Consider the following 22,746-nt stretch of genomic DNA (forward strand, 5'->3'; position numbering starts at 1 on the left):
GGGATAATAGTGCCTACACCTACCTCACAGGATTTTTAGAACTAAATGAGTTAATATTTGTAAAGCTCTATTTAGTGCTATTAACTAAAACATTAAATAAAATGTTTAAGTTTAAAAAATTAAACAAAATACATGCTCTCATTTGATCTTCACAACAATCAAATAAAGCAATGATTTAATACCTATTTGAAAGGGAGAAACTAAAAGTTGAGCTCTAGGAAAAATGGTATCTCTAAAGATGAATCTGTCTACCTCCTATTGACAGACAATGGCTACTATGTAACTGAACACGCTTCCCTGTTGGCTGCAGCTGCCTATATACCTTTAAACCCAATGCTTTACTCAAGTGTATAATGTGTTTAGCTCAGGTTCTTGAAAGCATCTATTCCTTCAGATGGTCTCTGGTTATCTCATAGGCAGTGTTTTAATCTGAATAGGGAGAAACTATCATAAAAAATTACATGTTGTTTTTTTCTAATTACCAAGATAAGTGAACGCCAAAGAAGGAAGGGTAAATAATGCCAATTTGAAGGTGAGTTTTACAGAGAATTTCAATTGAAACTAAATTTTGCAGAGAATTTCAAATGTCACACAGCAACTCTGACACATATCAATTCATCCATTACATGCAAACTTGAGAATATAACAAAGTCTGCAAAGCTCTGATTATGAGGCAACATTTTAAAAAGAAATAACACAGAGATGTTATTTTTGGATATATTTGGAGTGCTTACCCTATCCAACTCCTTAGGCCCACAAAAAATCTTGAATTACTGAATGTCCTGGGAGCAATAATTTCCAAGTCAATTTTTCAGCTATGTTGCACTTCAGTCACATTTCCCTCACTCTCAGGCCCCCCTCCTTGTATTTGCTTCTTCGTAGCTACCATAGTAACTGGGACCTCAGAATATGATACAAATTATAGAAACTTGGACAGGTTTCTTTCTGTTCTGCTTTAACAAAGTGAATTCCACTTGGAAAGCAGAGCAAGAACATTAGAATGTCCATCCTAAGAGAAAGATTTACACAAATAAGGTTAAGAAGGCAGTTAAAACTATGAACTTCCATCTTAAAAAATTCTGTCACAATCAACTATTCATATATTTTTCCAGCTGTTTTTTACTTCTCTGTCTCCTCTACAGTCACTTACTTATTCATTCGTTCATTCAACTAATAAATATATTTGTGCACCACCCCAGTGACAGGCATTATGTTTGGAGTGGGGAATTCCATCTCATTTTATGAAGCCAGCATGATTCTGATGCTAAAACCAGACAAAGATATGACAAAGGAAAATTACAGGCAAAACAAAACATTAGCAAATCAAAACTAACAGTCTATGTAGTAGATTTAAAAGGGTTACAAATTTGTTGTAGCTTTGTCCATCAAGATATAGGGTCGAGAATGTAAGATGGTAGCCACTGTGGAAAACAGTATGGTGGTTCCTCAAAAAATTAAAAACAGAATTACCATATGATCCAACAATTCCACTTCTGGGTATATAACCAAAATAATTGAAAGCAAGGTCTTGACGAGATATTTTTACACCCATGTCCTTAACAACATTACTCAAAATAGCTAAAATGTAGAAGCAACCCAAATGTCCATCTATGAATTAAATAGATAAGCAAAATGTGGTATATACACATAAGAGAATATTATTCAGCCTTAAAAAGGAAGGAAATCCTGAAATACGCTACAACATAGATAAACCTTGAGGACACTATACTAAGTGAAACAAACCAGTGACAAAAAGACAAATACTGTATGATTCTACTTATATAAGGTACTGAAAGTAGCCAAAATCATACAGACAGAAAACAGACGGTATTTGCCAGGGGCTGGGAGGAGGGGAAATGGGGATTTATATTTAATGGTTATAAAGTTTCAGTTTTACAAGATGAGAAGAGTTGTGGAGATGGGTGCACAAAATTATAAATGTATTTATTACCACCGAACTATGTTTAAAAAGAGATGGTAAATTTTATGTTATGTGTTTTTTACCACAACAAAAAAATCTGAAGAAAAAAAAGTGCCCACAGAAAAGAAAGAGAAATGAGGTTAGTAAGGTTAGTTCCTTATCCTTTATATCTAGGCTGGCCTAGCGACTAGCTTTGACTAAAAGGAGTGCGGAGGAAGTCACACGGTGTGAGTTCTGAGTTTAGGCCTCAAGAGACCTTGCAGCTTCTTTCTTATTCTCTTAGAACCTGCTGCTGCTGCTGCCATGTGAACAAGTCTGGGCTAGCCTCCTGTATAAGAGACTAAATGGAAAAAGAAACTCAGCTGTCACAGCTAAGGCCCTAGACATACTAGTGAGTTCAGCTGTGGCAGGCTGGCTCTAAGAATGATAACTGCTTCCTGGCATGCACACCCTTCTGTATCCCCTCCCCTTGAGTATGGGCTGGCCTGGCTACTTGCTTCTACCAACAAAAAGTGGCAAAAGTAATCAGATGTTACTTTTGTGATTAGGTTACATAAGTTCATAACTTATGTGTAGCTAGAAGATTCTCACCCTTTCTCCTTGGAGAAAGGAGAGTCTATTTAATAAATGGAGGAAGGAAAAAGAGACATCTATATGGAAAACAAGATTAAACTGGATGCCAACCTCACACCATATACAAGACACAATTCTATTTGGATCAAGGAATTATGTGTCAAGCATAAATCTTTAAAATTCTTATTAGAAAATAGGTTAAGGACTTCCCTAGTGGCACAGTGGTTAAGAATCCACCTGCCAATGCAGGGGACATGGGTTTGAGCCCTGGTCCGGGAAGATTCCACATGCTGCGGAGCAACTAAGCCCATGTGCCACAACTATGGAGGCCTGCGCTCTAGAGCCCGCAAGCCACAAGTACTGAAGCCTGTGCACCTAGAGCCCATGCTCTGCAACAAGAGAAGCCACCGCAATGAGAAGCCCGTGCACCACAACAAAGACCCAATGCAGCCAAAAATAAATAAATAAATAAATAAATAATGGGGAAAAAAAAGAAAATATAAGTTAACATTGTTCAGAACTTGCAGTAGGGAGTTCAAGACACAAAAGATGCTTTTAAAATTTTGGTAATGGGCTTCCCTGGTGGCGCAGTGGTTGAGAGTCCGCCTGCTCATGCAGGGGACACGGGTTCGTGCCCCAGTCCAGGAAGATCCCACATGCCGTGGAGCGGCTAAGCCCGTGAGCCATGGCCGCTGAACCTGCGCGTCCGGAGCCTGTGCTCCGCAACGGGAGAGGCCACAACAGTGAGAGGCCCGCGTACCTCAAAGAAAAAAAAATTTTTTTGGTAAATTTGATTATATTAAAGTTAAGAATTCTTGTTCATAAGACGTTTTAAAGAAAGTGAGAAAAGTTTTCCCATTTTCTTTTGGGAAACTATATTTGCAGTATATCCAACTGACAAATGAGTGGTAAGAATACAAATCAGTAAGAAAAGTGCAAATAACTCACTGAAAACTAGGCAAAATATATAAACAGGCATTTCACAGAAGAGAAAATAAATATGACCAGTGAACAAATATTCAACCTCGAGAGACCAAGGGAATGTACACAAAGATCACAATGAGATAAGATACCATTTTACTTCTGCTCAACTGACGCAAAGAATCTGACAATGTGGAGTGCTGGAGAGTAGATGGAGCAATGAATTCTTTTAAATCTCTGGTAGTTGGGGAAACTGATATAACCACTTTGGAAAAGAGTAAAACTGTTTACCATTATCCCCAAAATTGAACATTCATATATTCTATGACCCAGCAATTCTATTAAGAAACTCTTACATGTGCCCATTAAACATATGTACATAAATGTTCATAACAGCACTGGTGACAACAGCAAAAATTTGGAATCAATCTAAACCCCCATTGCTTGAAAAGTGAATAAATAAACTGTAGTGTATTTATACAGTGCAATTTTGTATAGCACTCAAAATGAAGAAACTGTAGCTGCCTGTAATATAATATTGGAAAAAGTTAAGTCCCAGTAGACTACATCCATCATGCTATCTTTTTAAATAAAATTAGAAGCAACTAAAAAATATATCAGGACTTCCCTGGTGGCACAGTGGTTAAGAATCCACCTGCCAGTGCAGGGGACATGAGTTCAATCCCTGGTCTGGGAAGGTCCCACATGTCACAGAGCAACTAAGCCCGTGCGCCACAGCTACTGAGCCTGTGCTCTAGAGCCCGTGAGCCACAACTACTGAGCTGGCGTGCCACAAATACTAAAGCCTGCATGCCTAGAGCTCATGCTCTGCAACAAGAGAAACCACTGCAATGAGAAGTCCGTGCACCACAATGAAGAGTAGCCCCTGTTCGCCGCAACTAGAGAAAGCCTGACACAGCAACAAGGACCCAACACAGCCAAAAATAAATAAATAAAAATTTAAAAATACATATATATCAATATATATTTTTAGAATACATAAAGCTGAGATAAAGGAAAGCCAAAAAAAATGATAAACAAGATTCAGTAAGGTGTTGATAATTATCTTAGATGGGGACAATAGTGAGTTGGGAGGGGGTAAGATCACATTGGTAGACGTTTTAAAGTTTGAGTTGAGTGGTGGGTTAAAAAACAAAAAAGATTAGTATTTTCATTTTATTTGGATATATACCCAGGAGTGGAACTGCTGAATCATATGGTAGTTCTATTTTTAGCTTTCTGAGGAACCTCCATGCTGTTTTCCACAGTGGCTACACCAGTTTACATTCCCACCAGCAGTGTACAAAGTTTCCCCTTTCTTCACAGCCTTGCCAAAGCTTGTTATTTTTAATGACAGCCTTTCTGACAGATGTGAGGTAACATCTCATTGTGGTTTTCATTTGCATTTCTGAAAAGACACATGCACCCCAATGCTCATAGCAGTATTATTTATAACAGCTAAGATATGGAAGCAACCTAAGTGTCCATCAAATGAATAAAGAAGATGTAGTATATATATATATATACACACACACACACACAATGGAATACTAATCAGCCACAAAAAAGAATGAAAATTTTGCCATTTGTAACAACATGGAGGGACCTGGAAGGTATTATGCTTACTTAGTGAAATAAGTCAGATGAGAAAGACAAACACTGTATGTTACCACTTACATGTGGAATTTAAAACATAAAACAAAAAAGAAAATATAACAAAAAAGAAATAGACTAACAGATATAGACAACAAACTAGTGGTTACCAGTGGGGAGAGGGAAGGTGGAGGGGCAAGATAGGGGTAGGGGATTAAGAAGTACGAAGAACTATGTATAAAATAAGTAAGCTAAAAGGATATATTGTACAGCACATGGAATATAGCCAATATTTTAAAATAACTATAAATGGAGTATAATCTTTAAAACTTGTGGATCACCATGTTGTATACTTGAAACTTATATAATACTGTAAACCAACTATACATCACTGAAAATAAAACAGGCAAACAAAATAAGAGAATTACAGTCTAAGAGAACATGAAACGTATTCGTTCACTTAATTTTTTTTAAAGGTAATTAATCTGAGAAAAAATTTTTAGAACTGAGGACTTGAATTTTCAGATTGAAGGGCCCATTAGCATCCAACACAGGGGATGACATTAAACTATATTAGGGCATATCAATGTGAAATTTAGAAGTTTAGAAACAATAAGATCCTATAAGCTTCTAGAAAGGAAAAAAAAGGTCTCATACAAAAAGAATCAAGAATCACAATGGTGTTGGACTTAAGAGAAAAGCTAAAAGATACTGAAATAATACTTTCAAAATTTTGAGGGGACAGGATTTCCAAGGGAAGTTTATACCCAGCCGCCCCCTGCAAAAAAAGTGGATATAAACAAAGAAAGAGGAAAATATGAGGTTCAAGATATGAGAGTGAAGGGTGAACCTAAAATGACAGTTACACAGCAGAGCAACTAGTCCAGAATCTAGGAGAGAGATCTTTAAGAATTTGAAATTGAGGGAAACAGTGTGTTGGAAAGTAATGAGAGGAAACTCACACAACTGGGGTTATGGCTGAATTAGTAATAAATACATAGAAAACAAAGCAAATGAAAAAATGAGACAATTAATTTTTAGGAAAATAAAAGGAAGAAAGAAAAAAGTAACAATATACTACAGGTTCAGCTGTGAATACCATTTATACATTCAAAATAATGTAAACCTCAAATATTCAGTTAATCAACACTGCAATATAAGTAACTACATTAGGAAGCTGAGGAGACTGGAAGTTTGCATGCGTGTGGTGGGGGCAGAAGGTGTTTTAAAATAGAACTAAATCTTTAACTTTCATAGTAGGAAGTAAATAGGTAATTCCTAAAACTAAAAATATCAAGACATAACGAACAAAAGCATTTTATTTGAGAGGTGGGGCTCAATGTGAAAAAAAATTAGCTAAAAATGTTGAAAGTGGCTGCCTCTGAGTGAGGTGAAGAGAGACAAGACGGGGGTTGCTATTTATTATAATATACCTTGGAGAATTACATTACTTTAAGAATTATGGGCATATAAAACACTGACAGAAATTAAAACTAAATTAAAAAAAAAAAAGAAGTAGAAAGCCCAGGCTATGGAGTTAGAAGGCATGGGTTCAAGTTCTGATTCTACCACTTACCACTGATGTGATATTGAACAACTATCCACAAAGTGCTATTAGGCCATAGATGGATATAAAAGTTGGTAAATAACAAAACTACCTAGCCCCATTCACTGGATTTTACCTTATGAGCAAACCTTGATTATTTATGTTTCTCATATAGGACTTAGCATAGATTTTATACATAGTATGTCCTAAATTCAATGACTACATCAAAATTTAATGCATTTGTTAGTCAGGGATCTGATTTCATACCAACTACCCAATCTGTACCTAAGTAAATTGCTCAACTCCTTTTTTTTCAAATATCATGTCTTTAAAACATATTTCCCGGGGCTTCCCTGGTGGCGGAGTGGTTGAGAGTCCGCCTGCCGATGCAGGGGACACGGGTTCGTGCCCCGGTCCGGGAAGATCCCACGTGCCGCGGAGCGGCTGGGCCCGTGAGCCACGGCCGCTGAGCCTGCGCGTCCGGAGCCTGTGCTCCGCAACGGGAGAGGCCACAACAGTGAGAGGTCCGTGTACCGCAAAAAAAAAAAAAACAAACATATTTCCCTGTAACTAAGACATTAAACTGTTCCCTACATTTTGTACACGCTCCTATTGTTGTACTTGTCACATTGTGACACACAATTTCTAGCATATTTGAACTTATTTCTGTATACTGTTTCCTCAATCACAAGAATTTCAGTTTTGAGTATGCAGGGATTTCAAGTCACTTCTGTTGGATATAATTAGGAAAAAAAAGGGGGAGGGGGCAGTGCGAATAGGATTAAGAAGAGAAAAATGATAAGTAGAAGCCTAAGCAGGAATAGACGGTTTTTGCTTTTTTCTTTTTTTTCAGTAGAGCTTTGAGAAAAATCAAGGAAGCTGAAGCAAAAGAAATATAGGCTCAGAACTGCCTGCCAGCATTTGTTAATACAGAGGGAGCTAAGCTGATTGAGAGGTGACAACCAAGTGACAGCTTTCACTTCTGAGATTCTTAAGCACTTTGATATATACTAATTCTAGTCTGAACCAAAGCTGTATATAACTCTGAGAACTAGGAAGGAGTTTTAGAAATACTATACTGAACTGGATACGTTAAAAAATAATTTCTTAGAACTTTTTCCATTTCATATATCCCAAGAGACACGGTGGAACTATAGAGATAATAGTCAATAATTTGTGTCATAAAATCATAGTAGCATTAAATATTTGCACACAGGAATGTCCAGAAAAAAAAGCCCCTTAGTAAACATGTTAATCTGTAATTAAGCAAAATAAACATACTATGTTCTCACTGAAATTGAGAAAGAAGGAAATCTTGGATTTTCTAACAAGCAAGGGATGGTAAGTGAAAATTAATTATCTTTACACAACTGGTTGGTTGAATCCATATTGTGAAACCTGGATACAAAGGGCCAACTATAGTGTCAAGTAGCAGATCACATGCTTTACAAACATCTCATTTAATTCTCACACAAAAATCCCCAAAGGATTCAGTCTCATTTTACAGCTAAAGAAAATGAAGTTCAGGTCAGTTAGACAATTTGTCCAAGATCACACAGTTTTTGAGTGTTGAAGCCCACCCAGTCTGAACTCCAGAACCTGTGCTTTTAACAACCATGCTACAGCAGTAGCTGTTTAATTTAAAAATCTTGAAAACATTTCTAAACACAAATTAATAGGCAGTGGGAATTCCCTGTCCAGTGTTTAGGACTACATGCTTCCATTGCAGGGGGCACAGGTTCAATCCCTGGTCGGGGAACTAAGATCCCACAAGCTGCGTGGTGTGGCCAAAAAAAAAAAGAAAAGAAAAGAAAAAAAAATTAATAGGCAATGTAGTGTCAGTGTGCTAAACTTATATTGCTGAAACTCAGGCTCTTATAATACCCACTCATGAATCTAACTACAGCTCAGACTCAAATTTTTAGGATTTAAACATCTAGGGCTTGAATTTACTTTCTCTTACCTCAGGGGCAATAAGAGCTACCTTTATAGGCAGGCCCTTCAACCCATTCACTAATATCTACTGACTGGTCACCACCGGCCATAACTGAGCCAGATGCTGGGGATAAAGTGAACAAACTGGACATGACCCCTATTCTCACGGAGCTTATAGTCCAGTAGAGGAGAGAGTAAGTAAGAGAGTAGGGCTGCCATATGTAGGCAAACAAGGGGCTATAATTTCATATTAGAGGGTCAAGGAAGACCTCTCTCAGCAAATAACTTGAAGGCTAAGCTGGATTTAGAGTGCATGTGTTGTGGGTAAGGGGAGAGCATTTCTGGTAGAGAACATCATGTGTAAAGGGTTGTAGCAGGAAAAAAAAAACAGTCCAAAAAATCCAAACATAAGTTTGATCCTGCCCTCCTCAGTATCTACAGCTCCTACAAATCTGAGAAGGAAGTGGCAACAGGGAGAACGATGGCTCCTGAAACATCTAGCCATTAGGCATTCTCCAATAAGCCAGTAAGAACACAATTTGGGAAACTTGGACCTAAGGGATCTAGACTATTGAACCGTATCTGAGAACGAGAGAACTGCAGGCTGTTCTGGCACATAAGAGCAGCCAAGAGGCATGCCAAATACACAATGAGAAATTCAGGATTCTTTTTAAAAAATGCTTATCACTGAAATGCATAGCATTCCATGGTAAGAATTTAAAACTCATTTAGGTGAAACTTAGCTGTCACACATAACAAAATATAGATATTGAGGAGTTCAAAATTTCATGTTAAGAATGAAAAATCTATAACACAAATCTGATTATGAGATTTTCTTGTTTAAAATTCCTCAAACAACTCCCCACTGTTTTGGGGATAAAGTTCAAACTCTTTAGTCTAATCCCTGTATTCTCTCCAGTACCATTTCCTGCTTCCCTGCCCTCCATACTCACACTATAACCATACAGCAAGTTACCAGTATACATCATACCTTTTCAAAGAGAATAGAAGAGCCAACATACAGGGACTTCCACTAACCACGCTGTGACAAATTAAGCATCAAAACATTTTTTTTTTCTCATTGAATGGGTATACCATAATTTATTTATTTATTTATTTATTTATTTAATTGGAGTATAATTGCTTTACAATGGTGTGTTACTTTCTGCTTTATAACAAAGTGAATCAGTTATACATATACATATGTTCCCATATCTCTTCCCTCTTGCGTCTCCCTCCCTCCCACCCTCCCTATCCCACCCCTCCAGGCGGTCACAAAGCACCGGGCTGATCTCCCTGTGCTAAGCATCAAAACATTTAAAAATGAATAGATAGATAATAGTTACAGTTAATTTAAAATAAAATTGTGAAAAGCTACACATTTATAATGATACTTAAGAGATAAAGGCTAATATGTAATGTAATAAAAAGTTATAATACCAAGAAGAGTAACTATAGTAGGGTATTTGATTTTTTTAAATTGTTATAAGTAGAGGAGTGTGAAAAAAAGAAAACATTAATATTTGTAAAATATACATATGTTTATAAAGTCTGGATACACAGTTGTTTTTATCTGTATAGGTAGAAAAGGCTGAATACAGGGAATTGTGAGTAAGCAAACCAGACCTCACAGAAGTAGAAACTATGTCAAGAACAAAAGGACTAATCCACATGAGAAGCATACATAATAACAAGGTAGAAAGAGGATTCAACAATTGATCTGCACCAGTGATTGCTTTAACACAAAAAGCAACTAGAAAGAAGTTTCAATGCTATAATCCAAAATTACCAGTTAACCAAATGCCCTGACGAAGAGAGCTGAAAGTACAAACTACATTACTCAAATCCTAGGAATGAACATTCTAGGTGGCTCTATTAATAATAGTCAGATACTAATAAGCCATACATAGCTTCTAATAATTGCAACAGACTGCGTCAATATATAATGACAGGACAATGGGTTACATAATTCTGACTAAGAAAAACCTAAAGAACACATAATTCCAGGGAAAAAACACATCATTCCAGGAAAAACTAAAACCTATATAAAAAGTATGATCTAACAAAGCTTTTTGGTCATAAGTTCAGTTTTGTTTTTTTTTACTATTTATTTATTTGGTTGCGCCAGGTCTTGGTTGCAGCATGTAGTCCTCAGTTACTGCTCGCTGGCTCCTTAGTTGTGGCACGTGGGCTCTTCAGTTGTGGCATGCGAACTCTTAGTTGTGGCATGCATGTGGGATCTAGTTCCCTGACCAGGGATCGAACCCGGGCCCCCTGCATTGGGGGTGTAGAGTCTTAACCACTGTGCCACCAGGGAAGTCCCATAAGTTCAGTTATTAAAAGTAGCCCAGTCATAGAATCAGTGACTCAGGTTTGAAATAATCTGGGAAAAGCAATCATGAACTATGCCTTAACTAAAAATCAATAACAAGTCAATAACGCAAATTCTATAACCCTGGCTGGACTAGAGTATTATTCCTTTTCTTTTTGGTCTGGTAAGATTACTATAACTCTCTGAAGATTAAAAAAAAAATAACCCACTACTAGAATCAAACATACTAAATTTGTAATAATTTTAATTGCTTAAAGATATCTAATTTAATTTGTAATCAAATTTTAATTATTTTTAAACATTGATTTTAAATTAGATTTTTTGGTTTCTTAGTATATGTATTCAATTATTTGAGTTTTAAACACAATGCAAACAGTTCTGAGTGCTCCTCTCTGCAGACAAAAGCCTCTTGGATGGTACAGAATCTAATCAATAGTTATAAGCCTCTTCAAATCAGGGACTGTGTCTTATTTGACTTTATGTCATCAACCTCTAGCATAGTAGAGTCAGTTCTCAATAAATGTTTCTTAAGTGAAAGCATGAATGATAATAATAAGAACCCAACAAACAAATAAATCAAACTCTAGTCTCCTTACCTGCTTTTTTTTTCCCCTTTTGACCTGGAACTGGTTCTAAGCCATCTTGACCTTTTCTCATTAACATAGCAAGCGATGCATCATGAGCTCTGAACAGGTCCACTACCTCATGTAAGGCAACATCTGTTATCAGATCACAGCTCAGGACCAGTACATCTGTCTGTCAAATGGAGAAGGGGAAAAGTCAATATCACAAAGGACAATGGATCACACAAATCATCACAGGATAAACTTACAACGTCTTCAAAGAACACAAACTGCACACTTGCCCTCAAACCTTTTTATAGCAGTAGCACAGGTAAAATAAATGGGGCCGTTCTAATTGAGCTGTGTTGGGGGAGGGTCTGGAATTCCTACCTCTCCTTTGTGTACGCCTTACTGCTGCTGTCCCTGAGGCACCTCTGGAATCCTGGGCTCTAAGGAACAGAGTATGAAAACTACCACATTGTCTATTTCTGTGACGATGGAGTTAATGACCTTAAAATTATACATCCCTTTACAGTTCAAAAAGCACTTTGGCAAAGTTTGATGATTCAATATGGTTATGAAATACTTTATTTTAAAGCAGTCACTTTGATTGGAAGATTAGGATTGATACATACACATTATTGATACTATGTATAAAATAGATAACTAATGAGAACATACTGTATAGCACAGGGAACTCTACTTAATGCAATGTGGTGACCTAAATGGGAAGGAAATCCAAAAAGGAGGGGATATATGTATATGTATAGCTGATTCATTTTACTGTACAGTAGAAACTAACACAACATAGTAATGCAACTATAATACCATAAAAATTAATTTAAAAAAACTTAAAGTCACTTTTCTACAATACTAGGAAATAACTAACACATGAATATATTATAATGTGCCCTTCTTTGGAAAATCAGTCTAGCTAATAAACAATTATAATACAACCTCAGGTATGTATAAAAGCACTCATTTAATCCTCATAACAGTACAGGTTCTGCTATTTTAAAAAGTCTGAAAAACACTGGAGTAAATTATTCCAGATTTAAGAATAAAGTAAATATCTACATGGAAATTTCTGTAAGTGGCTCCAACTTTTCTAAGATTTTAATTTAAAATCAAGATTCCTGCTTTGGGGGAAAATATAGATAATTTCAACTTACATTCTAGGAAAGCAAAGAATCATACTTGCTCAGGAAGTGACTCAACCATCAGAATGCCTTATCTTACTGCCTGCAATTTCTTATTCCGAATACAGAATCTGTACCAGAACTGTCATTTCCTTTTCTACATCTAACTCATTGTTTACAGCTTAAACAATTCCTTTTGAAGGCCTCTTAAGTTTAAGAAGTTCAAATTTGGATTTTTTTCTACTCTTCTACTTAAGGCTCTCTTAATTTTTTCTGGATCTTAACTGAGCTAAAAAAAAAAAAAAGTTCCTATAAACATCATCTTCTTAGGAAAAAAAAATTCCTTAAGTCTGCAGCTCACCATCCAGGAACTGTCAAACATTAACAGATCAGCCCACATACATGCAAGCTAAGGAAGAAATAGCTTGCAGAATCCTACTTCTTGTTAACAATGCTTAGAAGGGAGGAAGTATGGACCATTTACTAAAGACATGTCACTTACAGCAGTACAGAAGTTGCCCCATTTCTTTATAATGAAAATGACAGTTTGTTGAAGAAAAAAAATCCTTTCTATTTTTCTAAGTTTCTTTAATAAGATGACTGATTTCTGCAAGCTGACTGTTCCACAATAAATTTAATTATTAAGTGTACTCCAGAGTGAAGAAAACAACCCCAATGCAGATGCCTCTCAAGTGGTGACAATGCCTCTCAAGTGGTGACAATGCCTCTCAAGTGGTGACAATGTTGTCTTGGAAAATAAATGCTGTTATCATTCAATATCTGCAAAAAATAAATCTGTCAGCATAGTGAAGGTCAAACAAGTCCTGCATAATTGTGAACAGTCTGCAGCCTCATTTACCTCTTTGCTTTTAGATGACTTTTTGCTAAGCTGAATGCAAAATCCCCAAGGAGCACAAGGAACAGAGCCCTCCCCCGTGTCTGGTTGCCATCTGTTCTCAGCGTGAAAAGAAAGGCTTCAGTCTGAAAGGGCAGGGCCTGGGATACAGATGGAGGTGCTATTCCATCAGGTCCTCTTCCTGCCTCTGCTCCCAGAGAATGCACCACTCTCACTGAGACCAAACACATTCCCGTCTTCTCTGCAATTCCACTTCCAAAGGAAAGTCTCTGCTGACAAACAGTACTTCATTTCCAAAGCTAGAAATCGTGGAAGAAGAAACTAAAGTCTAAAAGGAAAATGAAATCATCCTTACATCTTCGTAATGCTATCTATTTTTCTTTACATTTTAATAAAAGTTGTAACAGGAAGAAAATTAAATGACTATTTTGTAATTTTTATTCTAAAAATGAAAAGCCCATTCTAGAAATGCAAATGTTCTTCTACTAAAGTGGAAAAACTATTAAGAGCCAGAAGTATTTCTGATCATGTGTGACCACAAACCATGAATAAACATAGACTGTTTGGACTGTGAAGCAACTGTATATCTTAACTTGAAAGTTCCCGGGACACACCGACCCTCAGCTGCCTTGTGTTTTGGGCGACCAGTTCTTTTCTAATACCACAGTATGCCTCATCTTCTGCAGAGACCAACTGCCATCTCCAAAGACCTCCCTATTCACTATTCTAACAGTCCTCAGTGAGCTTTATCCCAAGCCTGCTCCTCTAGAGGAACAGGGCAATGTCAAGGGCAAAAAGCACAGCTCTAAAGGACAGCAAATGTGTGCATTTTCCACCAAGTGGAAACATACAAGGTCTTCAAGGGAAAGTAGAAGATAGTACTTTAGTATTCAAGATACCCAGGAATTCAAAATTCAAACTACTGCCAATTAGCCTTGGCTAAAGCAGACAAATAAAGTTTAGAAAACCCAATTACCAAGCCATGGCAAAGCCCAGAAATCTGTCATTATAAGAACATTTTCAATCAAGCCAAAACCATTGAGTAAAACTAGAAGAAAAAAACAAAACCGGATGTATGTGTGTGTGGTGGTAATGCTGGGGTAGGAGGTAGGGAGAGCTATGGGGACTAGCCTCTTTTCTTTTCCTGGAAGCTGTTCCATGACAGATTGTTATAAATAACACAATCTGGCAAACAATTTCCTACAGAAAGGAGAAAGAAAAACACACTTACTCTCCTGGAAAAAAACTGTCAGGGCAGTTTTTTACCATGCTTTTACCCACGCAGCACTTCCACAAACAATGGCTATGATCCAAATCACCACCCTACACTCCACCCCTGCCCATATGGAACTAATGAATTCAGCTACTTGGTGTGACTGTGAATGGTCACAATTTACATTACCTATGTGGTCCAATCCCAATCCAATCCCCAAGAGTAGTTTGGTGCTTTAATAATTACTGATGGCTAACTACAACAGAGACCTCACTATGTTCAATTCTGGTTGAAATACTTGGAAAAGATTCCCAGTCTGCAGTCCCCAGTTCAGCAAAGGGCCAACTGCCACTTTGTTTTTACTAAGGTTTGCAGGAAGGAATTACCAACTTAGTATGTAAATAAGAAATGTGATAATCCTTAGGCTTAGAACAAAATATCCTTCCTCTGCTCCTTAGCTTATAGTGTCACCACTATCCAGAATCTGAAGACAGAAAGCTGGCCATAGCCTAGGGCTGAAGTCTCTTTCCTACCCAGTACCCCTTCCTCACATCTCACTGGTCTCAAGTCCTCCTCTTTTACTTCCACTGCACTGTCTTTGTTCAGGCCGCAAAATATTTTTCCAGTCTTTTTTTTTTTTTAACTTAAAAAAAAGTTATTTATTTTTGGCTGTTTTGGGTCTTCGTTGCTGCGTGCGGGCTTTCTCTGGTTGCGGCAAGCGGGGGCTACTCTTTGTTGAGGTGCGCAGGTTTCTCATTGTGGTGGCTTCTCTTGTTGCAGAGCATGGGCTCTAGGCACACGGGCTTCAGCAGTTGTGGCTTGCGGGCTCTAGAGCGCAGGCTCTGTAGCTGTGGCGCACAGGCTTAGTTGCTCCGCGGCATGTGGGATCTTCCCGGACCAGGGCTCGAACCCGTGTCCCCTGCATTGACAGGTGGATTCTTAACCACTGCACCACCAGGGAAGCCCTTTTCCAGTCCCTTAACTGGTCTCTCTCACAGCAGTTTTCCCATATTCTAATCCATACTCCAATTTCCACTGCTTATTTAATTTTTCTGCTTAAAGACACCCTAAAATAGTGTTCTCCAAACCAAAAAATTAAAAAAAAAAAGATAAACACTTATCCACTTATTCTCACTTAAAATATTTATTTAAAAACACACAAATCGGGACTTCCCTGGTGGCACAGTGGTTAAGAATCTGCCTGCCAATGCAGGGGACATGGGTTCGAGCCCTGGTCCGGGAAGATCCCACATGCCACAGAGCAACTAAGCCTGTGTGCCACAACTACTGAGCCTGTGCTCTGGAGCCCGTGAGCCACAACTACTGAGCCCGTGTGCTGTAACTACTGACCCACATGCCTAGAACCTGTGCTCCACAACAAGAGAAGCCACCACAATAAGAAGCCCACGCACCGCAACAAAGAGTAGCCCCCACTCACCACAACTAGAGAAAGCCCGCACACAGCAATGACGACCCAATGCAGCCAAAAATAAAAAAATTAAAAAAACCCATAACACACAGATCACTATAAATGATATAATATGCTCTTTCTATAACATAAATAAAAATAGATTTAAAAGAAGAGATAAAATTAAAAAGAACTAGATATTCTAATTTAGGTATTTATTTATAGATATTCTAATATCTACCTCTGGAACTCCATCCTGCACACCCTCTGGCTTTGAGAACATTCCATTTTGGAGATCATTACTCCACAGGATTGAGTTCAAATTGCTCAGCATGACATTAAGTGTCTTCAAAATATGACTCCACCTACCTAATTCAGCCTTCTTTCTCACAATCCTCCCTCCACATAGTTAATGTTAATTTGCTAGAGTAAACTGCCAAGAATGCATTCCCTAGTCTCTCTTTCCACCCCACCACACATTCATCAATCAAGATTCTGGTCTTGTCACAATTATCAGAAAGGGAAGAGCCAATATATTATCTCATCTAGAGATGAAGTCTTTTCTGATCCATTACTGACCTTAAATCACTAAACTGGATTACAATTTTTTTCCCATCTAGACTTCGAGCTTCATAAGGAGCTCTTTTACCTTTGTGTCCCCAGAGTTCAACCTGCTACGGGCAAACAAAAGCATCAGTAAATGTTGGCACACTTCCTGTCACCTCTTTGTCCTTGTTTAAATTTGACTCAAAGATTGAAGACCTAAATGTAAGACCAGACACTATAAACCTCTTAGAGGAAAACATAGGAAAAACACTCTGTGACATAAACCACAGCAAGATCTTTATGACCCACCTCCTAGAGTAATCAAAATAAAAACACAAATAAACAAATGGGACCTAATTAAACTTAAAAGCCTTTGCACAGCAAAAGAAACCATAAACAAGATGAAAAGACAACCCTCAGAATGGGAGAATATATTTGCAAAACGAAGCTACAGACAAAGGATTAATCTCCAAAATATACAAACAGCTCATGGAGCTCAAGGTCAAAAAAATAAACAATCGGGCTTCCCTGGTGGCGCAGTAGTTGAGAATCTGCCTGCCAATGCAGGGGACACGGGTTTGAGCCCTGGTCTGGGAGGATCCCACATGCTGCAGAACAACTGGGCCCGTGAGCCACAGCTACTGAGCCTGCGCGTCTGGAGCCTGTGCTCCGCAACAAGAGAGGCCGCGATGGTGAGAGGCCCGTGCACCACGATGAAGAGTGGCCCCCGCTTGTCACAACTAGAGAAAGCCCTCGCACAGAAACGAAGACCCAACACAGCAAAGGTAAATAAATAAATTAATAAACTCCTACCCCCAACATCTTCTTTAAAAAAAAAACCAAAAAACAACCCAATTAAAAAATGGGTGGAAGACCTAAATAAAGGACATGTGGACGTAGCGGGGGAAGGGAAGGGTGTGATGAATTGGGAGATCAGGATTGACATATATACAATACCATGTGTAAAACAGATAGCTAGGTGGAACATGCTATAAAGCACAGAAGCTTAGCTCGGCGATCTGTGACAACTTAGATAGGTGGGACGGAGGTGGGGTGGGGTGGGAGGGAGGTCCAAGAGGAAGGGGATATAGGTATACATATAGCTGATTCACTTCATTGTACAGCAGAAACTAACACAACATTGTAAAGCAATTATACTTCAATTAAAAAAAACCAACAAGAAATCAGTATCTAAATCATACAAGAACTCTGGCAAATTCAAGTTTTGCTTTTAGAACTTTCCAGAATTTTTTTCTGAATATAGTTGATCCATGGTTGGTTGAATCTGTGGATGTAGAACCCACAGATATGGAGGGCCACAAGTGGCTGTTGTAACTTGCATGAACGCTGAAAACATGCTAAATGAAAGAAGACAGACATGAAAGTCCACATACTGGATGATTCCATCATATGAAATGTCCAGAACAGGGAAATCTACAGAGACAGAAAGTAGATTAGTGGTTGTTTAAGGTGAACGGGGAGTGCGGGGTGGGGGTGGGAGGGAGAGTAATAGTGAAACGGTTGGGGCTTCTTTTTGAGGTGCTGAAAATGTTCTAAAATTGAGTATGATGATGGTTACACGTATTTGTGAATATACGAAAAACCAGTGTGTTGTACATTCAAATGGGTGAATTGTATGATATGTGAATTATATTTCAACAAATATACATTTTTGTTTAAATAAACAAAAAAAATTCTTTTTTTTAAACTTTTGGCTACGTTGGGTCTTCGTTGCTGAGAGTGGGCTTTCTCTAGTTGTGGCGAATGGGGGCTACTCTTCGTTGTGGTGCGCGGGCTTATCATTGCAGTGGCTTCTCTTGTTTTGGAGCATGGGTTCAGGTGTGCAGGCTTCAGTAGTTGTGGCTCGTGGGCTCTAGAGCGCAAGCTCAGTAGTTGTGGTACATGGGCTTAGTTGCTCCACAGCATGTGGCATCTTCCCGGACCAGGGATCAAACCTGTATCCCCTGCATTGGCAAGTGGATTCTTAACCACTGCACCACCAGGAAGGAAAGTCCAAAAAAATCCAATTTTAGATGTTTAGAAACATCAGACTTTCTGACAGAGCTGAGTACCCTTTGTAGATATTGTGACTGTTCGGAGTTAGGACAGGGATCACAGAGGTAATTTGGCAGCTTCCTAAAGCAATGAGGCAGGGAACGAACCTGCTGCCTCCAAAGAAGAAAAGACAGAGATATTTGAAAGGAAAGAAATCAGATGCTGCTGTCCTGGACAGCATGGCTAGAGGGTGATATGCTACACTTTTAATTTTAAAATGTAGGTTCAATACTTATAGTCATAACATTTTTAGTTGATTCACCTTCCTACGTTAAGTTTTCCTCTTCAGTATAGAACAAATAGAAGAATTCTACTCATCTTTCCTGTGTGAAACTAAAAACTAACTGAGAATGTGTTAATTTCTGTTAAATGAGTTCTGCATAAAAATGCTGGTCACTTCCCTTCCAGGATTTAGATATCTGTAATTTAATTTTAATCTCCAAATGCACTGACATTAATAGAGAAATAACAAAAGCTTTTTGTTCTCTCAAATCAAACCTTTGCTTTGAAATAACTTATTATTCTGAATTTATATTAAATAATTTCATTCTTTTTCTTCATGTCAGACACAAATACTCCACAAGATAAATGCATCATTGCCTCATTTCAGACCACAGAGTATGCTCTTACATTACATATTTTCTGCCTGTAACTTGAATATTAATTTTTATTTATTTATTTATTTTTAGCTGTGTTGGGTCTTCGTTTCTGTGCGAGGGCTTTCTCTAGTTGCGGCAAGCGGGGGCCACTCTTCATTGTGGTGTGCGGGCCTCTCACTATCACGGCCTCTCTTGTTGCGGGGCACAGGCTCCAGACGTGCAGGCTCAGTAGTTGTGGCTCACGGGCCTCTCTTGTTGCGGGGCACAGGCTCCAGACGTGCAGGCTCAGTAGTTGTGGCTCACGGGCCCAGTTGCTCCACGGCATGTGGGATCTTCCCAGACCAGGGTTCGAACCTGTGTCCCCTGCACTGGCAGGCAGATTCTCAACCACTGTGCCACCAGGGAAGCCCTTGAATATTAATTTTATCCTGAAGTATATGACATAGAAATAGTGTCTAGTTTACTTAGAAACCAGAAAGCTCTGAAGAAGATCAGCAGAGGGCTGTGAAAGAGGGGAGTTTATAACAATATGAGAAACAGACAGTTAACTAGTTAAAAAAAAAAGAAACTAAAATCAAGGTTTTATCACCCCCCAAAAGTAACTTCTAAGATTAGATATGTTTATTTTTCCTATTAATTCCACATGTGACTTTGATAAGTCATTCCCTCTTTGGGCCTCAGTTTCCTCATCTATAAGATGAGAGGGCTGTACCAACTCTGAAGCCCTTCATGGCATAAAACTGTATGATTACAAGGGTCAAGCTATTCTTAATTCTTTATCTACAGCTAGGCTCTGGGTTCAGTGGCATTAATGATGGTGGTGACCCTAAAGTCCTGAGTTTCTAATCCACTTTGGGAATCATGATGAAAGATTAAATCATGTTAAGTATAATTTTTAAAAAATATTTAATTTATTTATTTGGTTGTACCCTGTCAGTTGCGGCAGACGGGCTCCTTAGTTGTGGCATGCATGTGGGATCTAGCTCCCTGACCAGGGATTGAACCCAGGCCCCCTGCATTGGGAGCATGGAGTCTTAACCACTGAGCCACCAGGGAAGTCCCTAAGTATAATTTTGAGGCTCAGCACATTTAATTAAACTTGAATTCTTTCTGCACGACATGGGGTATATAGTAAATATTTTATAATAACTATAAATAGAGTATAACCTTTAAAAATTGTGAATCACTGTATTGTACACCTGTAACATATACTATTTATATCAGCTATACTTCAATTAAAAAATAAATTAAAATAAATAAATAAACTTGAATTAATTCGAAAGGAATAATCCATGTATGGCATGTATGGCAATTCTCAGCTAGGCACAAAAATCCAGAATCAGGTAACCATTCTGGTTAAAGAGGATGCAACAATCCAAGTTAATTCATTAAAGGATGTGTCTCTGAACACCTTTTTAGCAACAGCCTGACTAACCACATACTTTTAGAATTCCAATCCATAAAGATTCCAGTTCAGAAACTAGTTACACTCTACCTGCTACTGTCAGTTCAACTGGTTCTCTAAGGCTATGCTATCTCTAAGTTGATGGCAACGACAAATAACTTAAAATTAGACAGCATTTTACCATTTACAAAGCTCTTACATATACTTTATTCATTTAATTCTAAATTCACGGAATTCTAAAATATCAATATAAACTCATTTTATAGACAAAAAAATAGGCTCAGAAACACTATGTGATCTGTCCCTTTGCCATCACATTGCCTTTCAAAACACACACACACACACACACACACACACACACACACACACACACCCTAACAATAATAGTGGTGCTAAACGAATCTATGTCCTCTTTATACATACCCATGTTACATTTAAATTTGGTCAGGCATCTTACTATTTAAAACTAAATCATACTTAATGAAAAACTAGAAGATAGGTTGTATTTCAAAATAATATGTATGATACTTGAAAACTGTAAAGTACTGTTCTTATAAGACTTTGCCTTTATTGAAATTAATAAATCTGTGATCATTTTGTAATGCATAAAAATATCAATCATTATGTTGTACAACCTGAAACTAATATGATATTGTAAGTCTATTAATTATACTTCAATAAAAAATTAATAAATCTCTTATAATAATGACCTCCAGATCATAGAATGTAAATAATACCACTGTGACTTGCACTGTTCAGACCACATTTCTGAACATCACATTCTGAAAGAGACACTGACAAATCAGAGAGGTCAGAGGAAGTTACAGGGATGCTGACAGGTCTACAAATTATGGGAACTAGCAATCCTTAAACAGGAGAAGAGAAGAACTTGGGGACCCAATAACTGAAAGGCTGCCACTGGAAGAGGAAGAATATTCTGCTCAAGGACAGAATATGATCAAAAAGTAGAAATTTAAGAGGAGCACTGATGAGTGCTCCTAGCAATCCAGTGGTTAAGACTCGGCTTCCACTACAGGAGGCACGGGTTTGATGCCTGGTCAGGGAACTAAGATCCCACATGCCGCATGGTGTGGCCAAAAAACCAAAACAAAACAAAACAAAACAAAAAAGAAGCAGTGATGAGTTCAACATTACAAAAAACTTTCTGATATCTAGAAGCTCATGAGAAATACCCATTGGAGGTTTTCAAACACAGCCTAGCATAACCTCCATGGGAATAGATTCTTGTGGAGGGTAAAAGATTAGATTAGATGTCTAATTCTAAGGTCCTAACAGTCTATCACTCTTGATTATAAAAGAACCAAAGGAATTGTTTAGGACATTTTCTCTGTCCTTCATACTGTCCTCCAACCAAAGGGCCCAGAGATGGAGTAAGTAAACTCCTTACTCATTATCATTTCCAGGCCATTTCTCTCACTCCATTACCCCAGTTCATGACATGAAGCACATGACAACAGACAAAATCACCTACTCCTCCTTGTTGCAGTCAGCTACAGAACTCCCTTGTCACCCTTCTCATTAGAGATTGTGAAAGTTTTAAGTAAAGATGTTAGATTGAAGAGGCACAACTATATTTCCCTTTCCCAAAACATCAATGGAATAATAGTAATATGATATTTTAAATGGGCATAAATGCACAAAAACAGGAAAAATGGGAGAGAATACAACATTGAAAACAATGACTCCTAAGTCAGTCATAGGAAAACTGAGAACCAACTCAGTTTATACCAGACTCCCCAAAAGGCTCAGAAATTGATATGAGTAGAAAGCTGGGAAGGGAGGGGTTAAAATAAAAAGATCCTTTGAAAGATCCCTTTGAAAGATCCCTCTTTTCTACTCTGTGCAACCCAACTACTGCACAAGTCCCACCGTGGTAGATGGCTGAAGAGAATAAAATAGAGGATATCTGGACTGGGGAAGAAGCATAATCACAGCTGGCAGTAGGGAGAGGAGATGGACCTTAGAGAAAAGGGGGGATTTAAAAAAGAATATATACAGGATTCTGAGACACCCACTTCCCCTCCCTGCTCAGACGCTCATTCATTTCCTAGAATGCCAGCAGAAAGAGAAAAAACCTAAAGATACAGATGTAAGAGATTCCCCTGAAAGAGCCCAACCAC

General features: G+C 38.1%; 1 protein-coding gene across 3 annotated transcripts in view; it reads right to left on the reverse strand.

Annotated features, from left to right (window-relative positions):
- Window positions 1–22,746, reverse strand: part of EIF2B3 (eukaryotic translation initiation factor 2B subunit gamma) — a 155,142-nt gene that overhangs the window by 92,148 nt on the left and 40,248 nt on the right. For all 3 annotated transcript variants that reach the window (XM_024762934.1, XM_024762932.1, XM_024762933.1), the window contains exon 4: window positions 11,418–11,577. In XM_024762934.1, coding sequence (XP_024618702.1) covers window positions 11,418–11,577 — 160 coding nt within the window. The remainder of the gene's footprint in view (window positions 1–11,417; window positions 11,578–22,746) is intronic.

The sequence above is a fragment of the Neophocaena asiaeorientalis genome, unplaced genomic scaffold (genome assembly GCF_003031525.2).
Source record: "Neophocaena asiaeorientalis asiaeorientalis breed wild unplaced genomic scaffold, Neophocaena_asiaeorientalis_V1.1 scaffold645, whole genome shotgun sequence".
In the NCBI taxonomy this organism is placed as follows: domain Eukaryota; kingdom Metazoa; phylum Chordata; class Mammalia; order Artiodactyla; family Phocoenidae; genus Neophocaena; species Neophocaena asiaeorientalis.